We start from the raw sequence: 16,254 nt of genomic DNA, 5'->3' as shown, positions 1-16,254 counted from the left end.
TTAATAAACAAAACCGATTTTTAATGTATTGTTAATTGTTAAGAACTTAAAGGTACTAATGTAGACAATAATATATCGTCTTCAATTCTTAACTTTATCGACTAGACTAGTTGGTATTACTATCGCATTTGTCAAACTTATGATGATATAATTGGTTTTTGGTCAAGAATCGAAGCATGCATTAAGGATCAATAGTCAATACATCACCACTCTATCTATCCGAAGATCCTAACCGCAATAAAGAATTTGGATATTATTCGAGCATACAAATAATTTAGACAGCAACACACACGAATAATATCTATCATTGGTTGATATATAGTATTAATAGTAATAGAGATCGACCAATAAAATCTTAATAGTAGATGATACTTCGTAAATTATTACGGAGTACAAATTATAGGACACTTGCTCATGTTGTAACTTGTAAGCTAGAACACTATACGGTTTACTATAATATAAACGAATTATGGGAGATACTTATTTAAACAAAATGTTTTGGATAATACATCATTATATAAATAATATAATAATTAATTTTTTCAACATCATTATTCTTACCCAATTTACATTACATTATTGTTAATTTTGTTACATTTTCTAAGTAAATTATGTGTGGTTATCTAATATAGAATCTAAGCTTATAAGAAATTGTTCTAATCTTCTAAGTAGCCATCCAAGACCTTTACAACATTCATGCTCCCAACTAGTCATACTACACGTCGTCATGTTGGATATTTCACCCTCATAAGCGGTTACACCTAGAGCTGGGCATGGGCCGGGTCAGCACGCGGGCGGCCCGGGCACGGCACGAGGATGGCCCGGCACGGCACGGCCCGACGGCAGGCCCGGCCCGGCACGATGGCACGCCCCTCGTGCCTCGTGCGGGCTGCGGTGAAAAAAAACCCAAAAGTGGCCCGGCACGGCACGAGCCCGGCCAATAGCCCGTGGCACGGCCCGCGTGCATGGCCCGCAGGCACGGCCCGCGGGCTAACGGCTATAAACTGGCGCTGCTCTTGTTTTTTCCCTCCAACGGCCATAAACGGCTATAAACGGCTCTATTTTCACCTATAAATACCACCCTCAACTTCCAATTCTTTCCACAACTCAATACTCATCTTCTCATCTCATTCTCTTACTCTCTTACTCTCTTATTCTCATATATTATAATTTATAAATTATAATCTCTTAATATTTCTTAATCTCTTATTCTATTATAAATTTTACATTTTTAATATTATTAGTCTACTACCAAAAAAAAAAAAAATTGTTATATTTACATTCGGGAAATTATAATTTCGGGAAATTATAAATTCGAGAAATTATAAATTTGGGAAAGCATTGAAGCGTCATTGTAAGATCTAACTCAACTTTATTTTAATTTGTTATTGTTATTGTTATTGTTATTATTATTGTTATTATTATTATTATTATTATTATTATTATTATTATTATTGTTGTTGTATACTTGGAACTACTTAATTACATAAAAACTACTTTCTATTTTAATTGTGGGTGATTTGGATTGTTGAAATCTGTCTAAGGCGGGATTTGGGCTCTGGACAACGTCGATCCTAACCATAACCTACCTGGGATCTCATTGATTTAGATAATCTACTATTATTATAATTATTTTTGAAAATTTATTAACTTACTAATTAAGTAATAATTAAGAAAAAAAACTTACTTATACTTGTTAATTGTTATAATTTGTTATAATTTGTTACTTTGTTAGTGTTATAAACTTATAATTGTTAATTTGTTATAATTGTTAATATTGTTGTTAATTATTATTTATTAGTTAATAATCTTAATTAATCATGGCATCAAACCCGAACCAATCCTCCTCTAAAAAAGCCAAATCTAAACGACCATTGGAAGGCTCTTCTATGCCCCCCCTACAATGCAAATCCCTACTATGCAAATCCCTACAATGGCCAATCCCACCCACCCCGGGTTTTCTACCGGTTTTCCCACCGGATTAGATCAACAAGGGACATTCCAACCATGGCAAAGCACCCAATCTCCACCTTATTATGCCTCCGCACATGATATGCCTTTTGAATTTAACTATCAAACAACTCAAGCAAGCAACACACAACCTGCCGGCTCTAGTGACCCATCCGTCCAAAATACTATTCCCCCATCTGATAACCCATTCATTGAATGGTACACCGAAGAAGAAATGACCCTTTTGAAAAACCGAAAGAGTAAATGTTGGCAATATTTCTTGTTAAGTAGAGATGGTGAAAAAGCCAAGTGTAAAACTTGTGGTAATATTTATTCGGCTCCAGCCAAAGGCGGTACGGGGCACCTAAACCGACACAGTGAAAAATGTGGTGCCCCTAGTACTGACCCAACTCAACCAAAAATTTCTCAATTCCATCCTTATGGCTTCACTTACAATTATGAGAGGGATAGGGATGAACTTGGGAGAATGATAGTCCAAGCCGAACAACCTTTTCTTTTTGCTGAAAGTGATCCGTTTAACAATTACATTAAACGAGCACTACAACCCCAACACAAAAAAATCTCCCGAAAAACCGTTAAAACAGCTGCCATGAAAACTTACTTAGAATACAAAATTAAATTAATTGAAGAACTTAAAACTCTTACTTCAAGAGTTTCTATAACTTCTGATGCATGGGATGGTGGTTATGGTTTACATTATTTGTGTGTTACTTGTCATTGGGTTGATAGTGAATGGTTATTGCAAAAACGTATTATTTATTTCAAATTGCTTGAATACCCCCATACGGCCTTTAATATTTCTAATTGTATTATGAGTGCTCTTGATGAATATTGTCTTAGGGACAAAATCATGTCCATGACGTTTGATAATGCAACATCCATGACAGCTAGTGCTAATCTAATTAAACCAAACTTGCATAATGTCATAATGGATGGAGATGCATTACATATTAGATGCATTTGTCATGTTTTAAACTTGTGTGTTAAGGATGGACAAGAAGCAATTGGTCCATACTATTCCAAAATTCGAAATGCTGTTTTGTCTATTATGTCTTCTAGCAGTAGGTATCAGGAATGGAGGCGATATCTTAAGCAAAATAAGATAAAGCCTATTAGAATTAAAACGGATTGTCCAACTAGGTGGAACTCCACCTATGACATGTTGAGTCAGGCACTTTCGTATAGAGTTCCATTTTCATTGTTTTACAATAATAAGTATCCACAATTCATGATAGCAGACTCCGATTGGGATAATTGTGAAAAATATATGCAATTTTTACAATTATTATATAGTATGACTCACTGTTTTTCTTCTGTTTATGTTCCTTGCATTCATTCTTTCCTTCAAAATGCATGTTTATTTGCTCAACTTCTTTATGAACATCGATCACAACAAGATTACAATGATTATGTTCCACAAATGGAGGCTAAATGGCGTAAATATTACACTAAGCTTCCTATGGTTTATATGTTTGCTTCTATTTTAGATCCTAGATCAAAGTATGATGGCACATTTATGCTAATTGATATTTACTATGAATGCATGCAACTCGGTGATGGTGTCGAACAATATAAAAATCATGTGAAAGATAAATTTTTTGAGTTATATAGAGTTTATGAATCTAAATATGGAACCGTCACTCATTTTGCCCCTTCTCAAACATCCAAAAGCGTAAGTAAAACGGGCAAAAGTTTGGCGGCCCAAGCTGCTAACATGTTATCTAAGTTTTCAGGTAGTGGATCATCATCAAGGCGAACACAAAGCGATGTTTCGGAGTTGCAAATGTACTTAAACTACGACTTCATGAAAGGCTTGGATGAAGATTCGAGGTTGGGGATGGACATCCTAGATTGGTGGAAATCCCAAAGCACAAAGCATCCAATTTTGGCGGCAATGGCACGTGATATTTTCAGCATCCAAGCCTCCTCCGTTGCCTCGGAACGAGCTTTTAGTGCTTCGGGAAGGGTTCTAGACGATAGAAAAACAAGTTTGAAGCCCGAAACACTAGAAATGTGTGTTTGCTTGAAGGATTGGATGGATGCCCAAGAACGCATCCAAGATCGTACTTTTACGGCCAACGACAACATCGATGGTTCCGATCGTTCTGGTTCAACTAGCTCCTCCGCATTAGCTAGTGAACATGAAGCCGAAGATGAAGACGAAGAAGATAATGAAGACCTTGATTGAAGATTACCAACAACTCGAGAATTAATATTAATTAGCGAAAATTCTAGTATTTCCTATGTACTCTATTAATTAGTGAAAATGTTAGTATTTCCTATGTTGGCTATGTACTCTATTAACATTAGCCGTATAATAAAATAACAAAATAAGTTATTCATCAATTATTGTTAGTTGTACACTTGTACTTCATATTATCTTTTACTTAATAAATTTTTATGAATGAATTTTTTCAACTTTTAATTTTATGGAATATGTTATATTGTTATTTAAATTTTGTCTAATACTTATATAGTTATATGAATAATATGATATATAGTAAATTATGAATGAACAATAAATATTAATATAATTTAAACAATATTTAATATAACTTAACTCCATAAAAAATTTAATAATTATTAAATTCAAATATTAAATTGTATAATTATTCAATTCAATTTTTTCTTTCATAAAAAAAATTCAAGTTTTTTTAAAGTTTTTTTAAATTTTTTTTTTTAAAAAAAAAAAAGAAAAAAGGGTAAGCCGTGGCCCGTGGGCCGGCACGGTGGCCGGCACGGCCCGCCTCCACCGTGGGCCGGCACGGTGGCCGGCACGATGGGCGGCCCGGCACGGCACGACGGGCGGCCCGGCACGGCACGACCGGCACGGTGGGCCGTGCCGTGGACAGGGAAACCTTGAAGGCCGGCACGGCACGGCCCGCCTCCACCGTGGGCCGGCACGGCCCGGCACGACACTGTTCATGGCCCGCCTAGGCACGGCCCACGGCAGGCCCGGCACGGCCCATGCCCACCACTACTTACACCTGAAAAAATTAACTCAATTAGAGAAAATAATATATGCCTGTATCATTAATACGTAATTGGTTAGAATAATTATGGATGACTTGATTATTATGAGTTGCCTATTAGTTCGTCATAAATCCTAAGACTTAGGGTCTGTTCACATTTACTAAACTGGGCTGAACTGAACTTATTGGAGCTAAATTGAACTGATTGGAGCTGAATTGAACTGAGCTGAAATGAATATTTTATGAGAGAGGGAAATTAGGAGCTGAACTGAATTGAACAGATTAGAGTTGAATAAACTAAACTGATTGAAACTGAATTGAACTGAACTGAAATTAAATTAAATAAATGTAAACAGACCCTTATTAATGTTCCAATTAAATGTACATGCAATCAAATAATCAATAGACAAGCAATTTGAATACAATGCTATAATAGAGCAATCATGGCACTATATATGGGACAAATTCCAATAAGCTCCCAACAAAGTCAACACCTAGCTTAGCTAGTTGTACAGTCAAAACTCAAACAAATTAGTATTGCAATTAACATCTAATAAGAGTAATAAACTAATAACTAGTACAACTACTAAATTAGTCGAAAAAACGATATTTGATCCTTCGATGATGTAATGAGTTTCAAAGCAAGGTGCTTTTTTAAGTTAAAACTCCACTTTGTCGTGTAAGGTATAATTGCCTATTTGTCCAATTTATTACCATAAACCCTACCTATATATGTAATCAATGTAAGTTTACTGTCATAAGGTTGGAGGTTCGTGTGCTTGTTTTACGTATTCAATTTCATTTATTGAGGTCATTGTATTACTTATACTACCCATACTTAATTTGTTTGGTAATGTAGGTCATCACAATATAGTACAATAGTACTTACATCGACACTTAAATTTCTACAACTAGGTTTACGTTTGTTGTGGAAAACATTTTTCAATTTCCAAAATTGTACGGAGTATGATTTAATGATTTATAAAAGGTGGAAAACAATTATCCAAAATGGAATTTCACTACAAGAAAATAACCTTTTCGTAGCGATTATTTTAACCGATTGTAATTGCAACAAAAAGCTTTCCCAACGAATGTTCATTCGATACAATATCCCCCGTTGCCTTAGCCTTTAGTAGTGGTTTTCAATATCGCTGGGGTTGGCCTCAATAATTGATACGAAAAACTACATCCAATCGTGGTGATTATTGTTGCGATTACAATCGCTATAAATGTTTAACTCATTTTCTTCAAAAAAAAAAAAAAAACATGCGTATGATCTTTACAAGATTTGAACATGCAACCTCAAACTCTTATATTAAATGTTTCACCAATAAGCTATGACATATTTTATGTACTCTTGTCAAACAATTTATATATCTAGTGTTGAAAAGGCTTTTCGTATTGATTATTAGGATTTAGTGGCGATTGTAAATGATACAATTTCTCAAAATTATATAAATGTGTAAAAATAGTGTGGATATGTATTATTATGTTTTCCGTATCGATTTTATATGGGAAAACCATGGCGATTGTAAAAATGATACGACATCCTTAGTTATTTCACAAACATACTTGCATATTGTAGCGAATGTACAATCGCTACGAAAAGTGATTTTTCTTGTAGTGTTTGGATTTCTCAAGAGTATCTAGAGAATTGTGGCAAGATAAATAGATCCTAAATATCGTAGCTCCTTTGTCTTTACTTTGGTTTTTTAATGGCTAAATCATTTGTGTCTTGAAAGATGAAAACATGAATAAATTATGAAAAAAAAAAAACAATTGTGGTGATTGATTCATGTATCATGTAGAATAGTGTTTTTATGTGATTAATTATGTAAAAGTTTATGATGTATTTTGTCTATGAGTGCAAGTCACAATTGTCCGTACAAAAAAACAATTTTAAGAGGTATATGTATATGTCCAAATTGTCCCTAATATTCATAGATCCTAAATGTGTATTGGAATTTCATGTAACGGGGCTTTGAATAATACATAAAAGTCCAGTTCATAATGATTGTAATTACAAAACATAAGAATCTTAAATCATACAGTTTTTTTTGTTTTTAATCAGAAATGAACACGTAGGGTTTGTTCTCATTTACTGAACTGAAAATTAAGCTGAAGAGAACATGCTCGTAGTGTAGATTACATAATTTTATAAGACCATTTTAACAAGCTTGTTGTTTTAGAATATGAACTAGAACAAATTATTACAAGTTCATTCAAATTAAAGTTTTTTTTTTTTTACATAATTACGAATTAAAGTTACTGTTACATGAATTAAAGTTAAATTACCTCAAAATTTGTTAAAATTACCCTTATATTAACCATCTTAAAATAAAATATAAGTTAGTCGGCCTTATACAAGACTTATTGTGTTTTTTTTCCTTTTGAATTGCTAGAGTTTAATGGTTACCTTATTAAGGAAATAAGTTCAAAGGGTCCAAAAAAAAAAGTAAATAAGAACAAAAATGATTTAATTATCACATTTTGATATTCAATTTTTATTAGATTAATTAACGTAAATGACAAGACCATATAAGGCATTGTTCCTTTGAGCTATTGTGGTCTGCTAATTTGTTCTACTCTACTGAGTCCAACTTCGTTGAGTATTAATAATTTGCTCTACTCAATCTGCTAACACCTACCCTGCTCTGCTCAGAAAATCAAAAGAAAATGACCTTAACCTCGACCCTCACGTTCACGTAACGATCCCAACATGAAATGGCTACGTACAAGGCCTAAAATCAAAAGAGAAGACATCCCCCAAGAGGACAAGGTGTATATAACACACCTTAATTAGAAGGGAAGAAATTAAACTTTCAACTGAACACATTAATTTGCTGGGAATCTGCATGTTAAATCCACCTAAGCAAGAATTAACTGTCGTTTTTTTTTCCAGATAATCTCACTCATTATTAATCATGCTCATAAAAGGCGACAAACTCTGTATGTACTCTTCCTACTTGGCTTATTTTTATTTGTGCTTTAATTTTTCTTTCACCTTTTTTCTAAATATGATGATAATGATCTATTATATTGGAGTTTTTATCATCAACAATTTCACATGTAGATGCCATTTTTTTGAGGTATTATACAAATTTTATAATAAAGATGAAAAGAACATGTAAACTTACGTTGGGTGGATAATGACACCCTTGAAAATCATATGCACTTTTTAAATTTTATTTATAAGTGGTGTATATATCAATATATGTGAATCATTGCACATAATTTTCTTATTATTTTCACACGTTGAGTGATAAGGGTACATAATATGAGTAGATAGATTTCTGCTTTACTATTATTTAATGATTAAATACACATACATATTATTAGCTAGAATCTATTCGGTTTAGCTTAATTTCAGTTTAGTTTAATTCATCTCTAATCAGTTCAGTTCAATTCTTAATTTCCTTCACTTATAAATAGTCCGTTTAGTTGTTTTCGGTAAATCAGAACAGGCCCTTAGTATTTCTTTTTGCACGTTTCAAATTAATCACAATTACAAATTAAAATAGGTGATTAAAATAATGGATGAAATTAAAGGATAAGTATTGTTATTAAATTATTGATACTTTGTTGATTTTTTAAATTTACTAGCTCCATAGTTTATCTGTTTATTAGCTTTCAAGTTTCAACAAGTTAAAGCACTTTTCCATTAGTTGTGTAAAATGGGCATCAAACTCACCTTTAGAAAAGTAATTTATGATACGTAGTAAGGACTAAGGAGGAGTTAATATTTCTAAGTTAATTAAATAGTAATCCATCTTTTTTTATTAAATATTACAGCTTCGACAATTAGTGGTTTAAAATGATTATTTAAAAAAAAAAATTAAAAAAAAAAATCTATTTTGATATGGAAGTAACTAATTTTAACTTCAATGCCCCCAAAAAGCTACTACCCGTACAAGAAATAATTGACAATTACTACAATATATAGTTTTGCAAAACAATAAATTCTAAAAAAAATATTGTGTGCTTTCTCCAATTCATTCCATCTTTCCCGAACAGAAAACGCTCTATTTATTTTATGTATACGTACATACCCTTAGACTCGTATACTTAGTAATTTGCATATATGCATATATGCAAAATGCACGCATGTTTGATAAAACTAAGTGGATTATGTTTAGTAAACCTATTTGATTTGAATACTTATACTATGTGCCAAATTACAAAGTAATGGAGTTTGGAGTCGTTAAAGAGACAAAAGCCAATTCAAACTAAAACAAGGCCGAAACAAATTGGTACCGTTGCAATACCCAAAAAAAAAAAGGGGTCAATTGTAGGGGCTAATTTAGCTATGATTCGAAAATTGTATTTGAAGAATTCTAGCTAAAGCAAATAGTCTATGGGCACATATTCGTTGGTGTACATTATTTTGTTTGGAAAATGAAATAATTTGTTAAGTTTACTACCTTACCGCTAATGGATCCACAAGCTTAAGTTTCTAGACTTATCTATTAACTTGGTTATTAAATTCTACTTGTATAATTTTGTTTTGTTTATATATGATGAGATCCATCTAAAAATTAAAGAGCCACTTATACAAAATACTTAGATAAACAAACAATATTTTTATGTGTTAGTTACTTATATATTGTCGCTATAGGTAGCTATCAACAACACTTGTTAAAATTAGCAAGCTTTGATCACAAAAATGCACAACCTATTATTTACAAGTTTTGATTAAGGATTTGGACTCTCTTGAGTTGTTATTTCTTAATTATATTGACATATAGCTATAAATATACCTTAATTATACTAAATTTCTCAATTAGTATAATAAAATATTATGTTCTTACAAAGTAATATATTGCATGTATAGTTGCACACTAAAATTACAGATGATGATTTGACCTCGTCACGCCCCTTAAACATTTTTCTTTATGTAATGTAGATTGGGGATTTCACTAAAATAACAATATAAATTGCTATATGTAGAAAATTTGATTTAAGGGAGACAATAATAATACATCAATATAAAATAAATAAATACTAGAAAACAAAATTATAAAAACAAAATTAATTATGATATATAATAATGTATATAATAATGTATGTGTTGTATAATTTACATTACCTTGCAAAAAAGGTGGGGAAGCCGAGAGGGACCCAAATTTTGATATCCCACATCTCACCTCATGTAATTATGCACAAAATTAAATGTAACCAACAAGCTACAAACCAAAAAAATCTAACCTTTAGAAAAATGAAGAAATTTGTAAATGCAAAACAAACCTTTTTTTTTTTTTTTCTCTCCTTTCTCTTATATGTTGACTATTGACCTTCATGAACAATTTGAAGCTAATATATGACTATATATATATGTTTTTGTAATAATGTAATGAATGAATTTGTATGAAACTAAACTATATATTATAATTAACTAAAAAAAAAAAGGGAAAATTTTAGACTTAAATTATCTATTTTTCTAGTAAACCCATCCATAAATAATTAGGGTGTTGATCATCATCAAGCCCAAATATCATGGATTCTCCTTGAGCTAATTGCCATGTAGAATGACTATAATACCCTCCAATTCTTTGAGTAGTTTTACCTTCAATTACAAGGTCAGGCAAGTCAAACAATGACTCATCATCATCAACATTATGTCCATGACCATGATGATCATGACCATCATGTACATGATCATGATCATCATCATGGTCTGTAGTGGGTCCCACAGAACTAGACCATTCAATGTTATTAGCTTCTTCTGATGAAGAAGAGCTAAGATTGGTTGTTGTGGAAGAGCTTGATGAGCTACTAGCTAGAGGTCGGCTCAGCTCGGCTTCAGCCGCCTTAGCAGCTGCGGCTTGTATGTCTTTAGGACACGTGGAAGCAGGACGAGGTAGTAAATGTGCAAGTTGAGGGAAGTTAAGGAATGCATTTTCACCTTTGATGGCTAAAGCCGCCACGTCATGAGCTCGAGCCGCCATCTCAGCCGTAGGGTAAGTTCCAAGCCATATTCTTGACTTTTTCCTTGGCTCTCTTATTTCGGACACCCATTTACCCCAACTTCTCTTTCGTACACCCCTATACATTAGATGTTCATCCTTTTGGTGACGAATATCATTATCGTTATCATTATCATTATCATTCACGAGTTTTTTATTAATAGAGGCCTCATTATTCTCCTTCGGGTCCAATCTTATTCTCTTGGACCCATTCTTGATGGTTTTCGACTTTTTATCAATACCTGAAAAAGGGCTATTAGAAGACGATACAGAGGATGAAGAGGTAGAGGTCGAGGTAGAAGTGATAGATGAAGATTTAGATAGAGAATGGAAGAAATTGTCTAGAGATTCATTTTGTAGATGTGTTTCCATGATGGGAGGGAAAGAAAGAAAAGAAAAGAAAAGAAAATAAGAAGAAAGTTTAGAGTGTGTGTAGTATTTATTTTGTTACATGATTGTGAGGAAATAAAAGAAGAAGGGGGTATATATATAATTAAAAAAATAAAATGATGATGTAAAAAAAATAAAATGTACTCCAAAGAAAAGAATTTAAGGAAGTGGGAAGAAAAGGGAAGTGGGACCCACACTTTTGGCAAAATTAGAGGTGTATACAGTTAAGAGGAGCTAGTTGTGATACCCCATGTGGCATATTTGATTGATGTATAAAAGCTTGATTGATGCTTGACTGTACAAATACGTATAAAATATTCTTAGATATCTTTTCATACTGAAAACTATGGTTTATAAATATATATATTTTTCTGTATTTAATTTAGATCATAATAATATCTACTACAAAGTAATAATTTGGTTCATGTAATGGAGTATAATTTTCGAATCCAGGTGTGGAAAAATCTTGGTTTTTGGGGACCTCAATTTTGTATCTCTTTGTAAAGTGTAAGCTGTTTTTGTTCTATGCTTCCTTTGTTAGAACATCAATATAAATTGTGTGCTGGTTTGTTCATATAATCCGCGTATAAATTGAGACTATTGTCCTACTTTGAAAAATAAGAGCGTTTATGTGTAACAGCATAAGGTATATACGTGTAAGGTGTAAATGATAGTGAGATACTCTTTTGATTATCAATTGATTATAAAAATAAAATTTCATTCAAGTTTGCATGTAAGATGTGCTTTCTTTACCTATATTTAAACAAAAAAAATTGAAATAATTAAAGCTGATCACGTCCAAACAAATTTAAATATAAGGTGAAATCAAAATTAATTAGTTATAATAAGGTCTAATAAACTTAGTTTAAATAAGTCAGGGTGATGAATGACTGCGTATCCATAATTAGATTCTCTTAGACTCCGCTAATGAGGGCTTGATTTAAGTCATTTTCATACATATTTACAAATAATTAAGTACATGATAATATTTTGATTGAATAATAATTTTTTTTAATTTATTCAGTATTTGTATTTAAAACAAAGACATGGACTAAATGGTGTACAAGGGCCCCCTAATAAGATCTTCTAGTTTCTAGTTTTCACCACGTTAATTGCCATAAGTTAGGGCAGACACACGGTATTTGATGCGTTGTTGATTTAAAATTGTCCCACATAAATTGAAATAAAAATAAAAATAAAAATAACAATAATATTAATAATTATAATTATAATTATAATAGACCAAATTTTGCTACGGTATAGTAGTGAGAATGAAATTAAATTAAATATACACCTAGCTAACAAGCTAGCCAATTTGTTGATGTCATACGATTGATTCTTATACCTAACTAAAATACCAAATATGAACTTAATACTTAAATAAACTTACCTAATTTTTTGGTTCCACTTTAACTTCTATGCCTTTTAAAGGGTAGACATTGAAAAATCTAGTATGATCCTTTTATTGATTTGTACTACGTACTACTAGTCTACTACTAATATTAATTAATTTATTTTTTTTCGTTTTTTAGCATGAAAAATGATGTAATCACTACTACTATTTTTTTTTGTACTTTTTCTCCAACGCAATTATATTAGACGTGTATAATCTATGATACACATATACTCAATTAATATCATCGTGTCCTATATTCTATAATTACGGTTATTTAATGTCATGTACAAGTTTTGCAGGTAATATATAGTGTATTGATATTATTAATGAACAAACAGTTTTGCGTTGAGGAAATATATAAATTATAAATTTGCGTTATAACAAAGAAAGTTAAACTCGACTTAGCTTTGTCCATTTTAGTTTCAGTTGTTTGAAAGTATAAAATTCATATAACAATTAATGATAAGACTTGAAAATACACGTTACTAAAGAGATTGCTAGCTATAAAATCACTCTTTAAACGACCAACACAATGGAGTATACTCAGCTCGTACAAGCTATAATTCACTTAATTGACAATTTTTTGCGCAGTCAACATTTTATATTGAAATACAATCCCGGCCTCTTTTACATGTACGTATAAAATTATTTAGGCGTATAATCCTTATAATACAGGTTAGTGGAATAATAAGGAGGTTTTGTTTAATAAAGAACATCTTAATTAATTGACCTTCCACTACACTCTCACTTAGTAATTAATAGTAGTAAATTCTATACTCCAAGCTGTATTATACTAATACTTCCAGACAAAGCAGCTAATTTAATTGACTATTAGGCATAATATAGAGGAGTATTACACACACCTCTAAAAATCAGCATTTGATTGGTTTAGAGGTCAAATTTTAGTTCAACTTCCCTTTTCTTAATTTTGCCAAGCTGTATTATACTGTATATTTCATAAGAAAATTAAAGTATATTGTATTTATATGATATATTCTTTATTTCTTAGAAACTGCCTATCATTACTTCAATTATGTGTTTATGTACAATATACCTTGATTTTTTTTATCAGTTAGTAGTACAAGTCAGGTCAATAAATAATCTAATGTTACTGTTTTTTGTTTTGACAGCTTAACTAAAGGAAGCTAAACTTGCTATTATATGTCATCTTCACTTTGACCTAAATGCTTCAATCTCATTATGATATGAAAGAAACTTGATACTTTCTTTTCTTCCTAAACTGTTGGGTACATACGTTATTGGCCTTATTGCCATAGCACTAACGTACACATAGACCTTGTTCTTTAGAGTTGCTCTGCTAGCTATGCTCTACTGATATTTGCTTTACTCTGCTAAGCCTTGCTCTGCCCTGCCAAGAAGCTCAAAAGAACGGGGGTTGTACTCTCACTTCTTATTTTGCATCATTATGCACATATGTACGTAAATTTGAACTATTGCTATATACTTCGCAATAAAGTATGTAAATAAGAGTATGAGTCAGCCTTGTTTAAGAAATTAAAAGAGCTATTTACGCTCAATTCTTATTTTGTATTGTGATTGGTGTATGCTAATAAGCTATTCATATATACACTTTTTAATAAATAATTAAATCACTATTAACAATAGAGAACCTCATTATTATTGATTGGTGTATGGTGTTTTAATTATGATTGTGAAAGCAAAGAGGAATTCAAGTATTAGTTCCAAAAGATGGAGGAAAAAGATGGGTATAATATATTAATATTAAAGGTTTGGTTTTTTGTATTAATATAACGTGGAAGTTGGCAAAAAAATTCAATCAAAGCACGTAGGTAGTATATATAAATAGAGATTATAATAATTAAAAATTTCTAATCAGAATTTGTCTATTAATTGACATGAGTGAAAGGTGGGTCCATATTCAACCCTTAAAAAAAATGCTAGTCATGCTCATACTCATGGGTAGATACATTGAAACCATTCACAAACATTTTTTTTTTTTTTTTGGATCAAAAATATTAAAAATCAAATACAATAACAAAAATGAAGTAACTTGACCAAGTGGAGTTTGACTAACATAAAAACCATAGGTTATAAAATTATCATGAAAATGAAATCATAACTCATGGACTTACTAATAAAATATTACCGTTTTGCTTATGTTATGCAAATATCTCATGTGCTCTTGCTTTGCTTGGTGAGATATGGACAAATTTTGCAACTCTTTCAACACATGATCCCAGATTTAGACACATTGATCCTCTTCAACAATTATTAAGAGAGAGAGGCATCATATATTATAAATAAATACCAAAATACAGATGCAAATATAAACAAAATAATGAATTTATACTCTCTTTGTCTATAAATAATCGTGATTTTTCTAATTTTTATTTGACAGACAAATAATCAATATTCTTCTATTTATTTGTTCACAAAAATCTTTCAATTATTTAAAATGAAAAATTTTCCGCTCAACTTATGCAAGTTTAACCATTGACTAACTCTGGATCGTACATTATTATGATCCTGTATTATTAATTTTCTTAATATGCGTATCTAAATTTTATTATTTGAGACCAGTGAGGTGAGTATATGCCATACAAATTAATAATGTCAGTTTAGTAGGTATATACTTATAAGAGATAGGTGCCCTTGGAATATAAGGGCACTTGGAAGAGTTATGTAGGTTTATAATGGCACATGCTCCTTTGTCTACAATCTATAGAAAACTCTAGAATTTGGCCTTGTTTTTGGAGATTTTGTTTGTTAGCTAATTAAGTAGACATACAATCCTTAAGTAGGATGCTGTTTTAATTACTTGTACTTATTTTAATTGTTTTATTTAGAACTATCTTGGTATCTCTCTGTAAAAAGTAAGAAGATACTTCTATTCTTTTGGAAAGTTTTTTCCATGAATGCCTTGTAAATATAAGATTATCTAGACTAGATACTTCAGAATTCAGATTATATGATTCTAGGTAGTTTCTTTGTTTGCAATAGTCATCTCTCTTTTTATAACTAGTTGTACCGCGTGCATGGTACATACAACTAACACACGTCCAAGCAAGGGTTCTGAGCCTACATTTATTTGCTTCTTATCACCATACATAATCAAATACAATAACCGATACTACTATGCAAAAACTCAAATTCACATAATTCTTTTATTTGATTATTTTAAAATAAATTACTCGTATTCTCTTTTTTATTTTCTCTCTTAATATACTTTTGCTTAATTTGTTGTATGACTAAATAAAGTAAAAAAATCGTGTGTTTAAACAATGATGTATGTAGATCGTAAAACAACCTTTATCAAAGGTTATAAGTTAATCTCTTAAACAATTAATGCATTAAATTAAGAATTAAGATTTCTAAGTCATTACTTATTAGTTATTACTAATTTCGACTAACCTTCCAAATGGTATATATTACAAGTTACAAGTAGCCTTGAAAATGGTTAGAGTTGCGTATGAAGTATAGTAGCCGCAAGTATGGGGTAATACACCGACCATACGTCAAGATACAGTCTTAAACCAAACAACAAATCCAAAATTATAGTGATTCTCCCTAATTTATTAAT

The 16,254-nt window shown here is 31.3% G+C and overlaps 1 protein-coding gene across 1 annotated transcript; it reads right to left on the bottom strand.

Annotated features, from left to right (window-relative positions):
• Window positions 1–9,957: 9,957 nt before the first annotated feature.
• On the bottom strand, window positions 9,958–11,604 carry LOC145585580 (ethylene-responsive transcription factor ERF035-like). The gene has a single exon (XM_081642281.1). It carries the CDS (start codon window positions 11,276–11,278, stop codon window positions 10,373–10,375), a length of 906 nt encoding a protein of 301 aa, XP_081498407.1. The 5' UTR covers window positions 11,279–11,604; the 3' UTR covers window positions 9,958–10,372.
• Between the last annotated feature and the right edge of the window lie 4,650 nt (window positions 11,605–16,254).

This window comes from Chenopodium album, chromosome 16, assembly GCF_948465745.1.
Source record: "Chenopodium album chromosome 16, dcCheAlbu1.1, whole genome shotgun sequence".
NCBI classification, from domain to species: Eukaryota; Viridiplantae; Streptophyta; class Magnoliopsida; order Caryophyllales; family Amaranthaceae; genus Chenopodium; species Chenopodium album.
Note: the sequence above shows the minus strand (reverse complement) of the source record. Positions and strands in the feature narration are given on the sequence as shown.

Excerpts from the sequence above, each read along its gene's own strand:
- LOC145585580 (XM_081642281.1), bottom strand. The coding sequence starts at position 11,278 with ATGGAAACACATCTACAAAATGAATCTCTAGACAATTTCTTCCATTCT.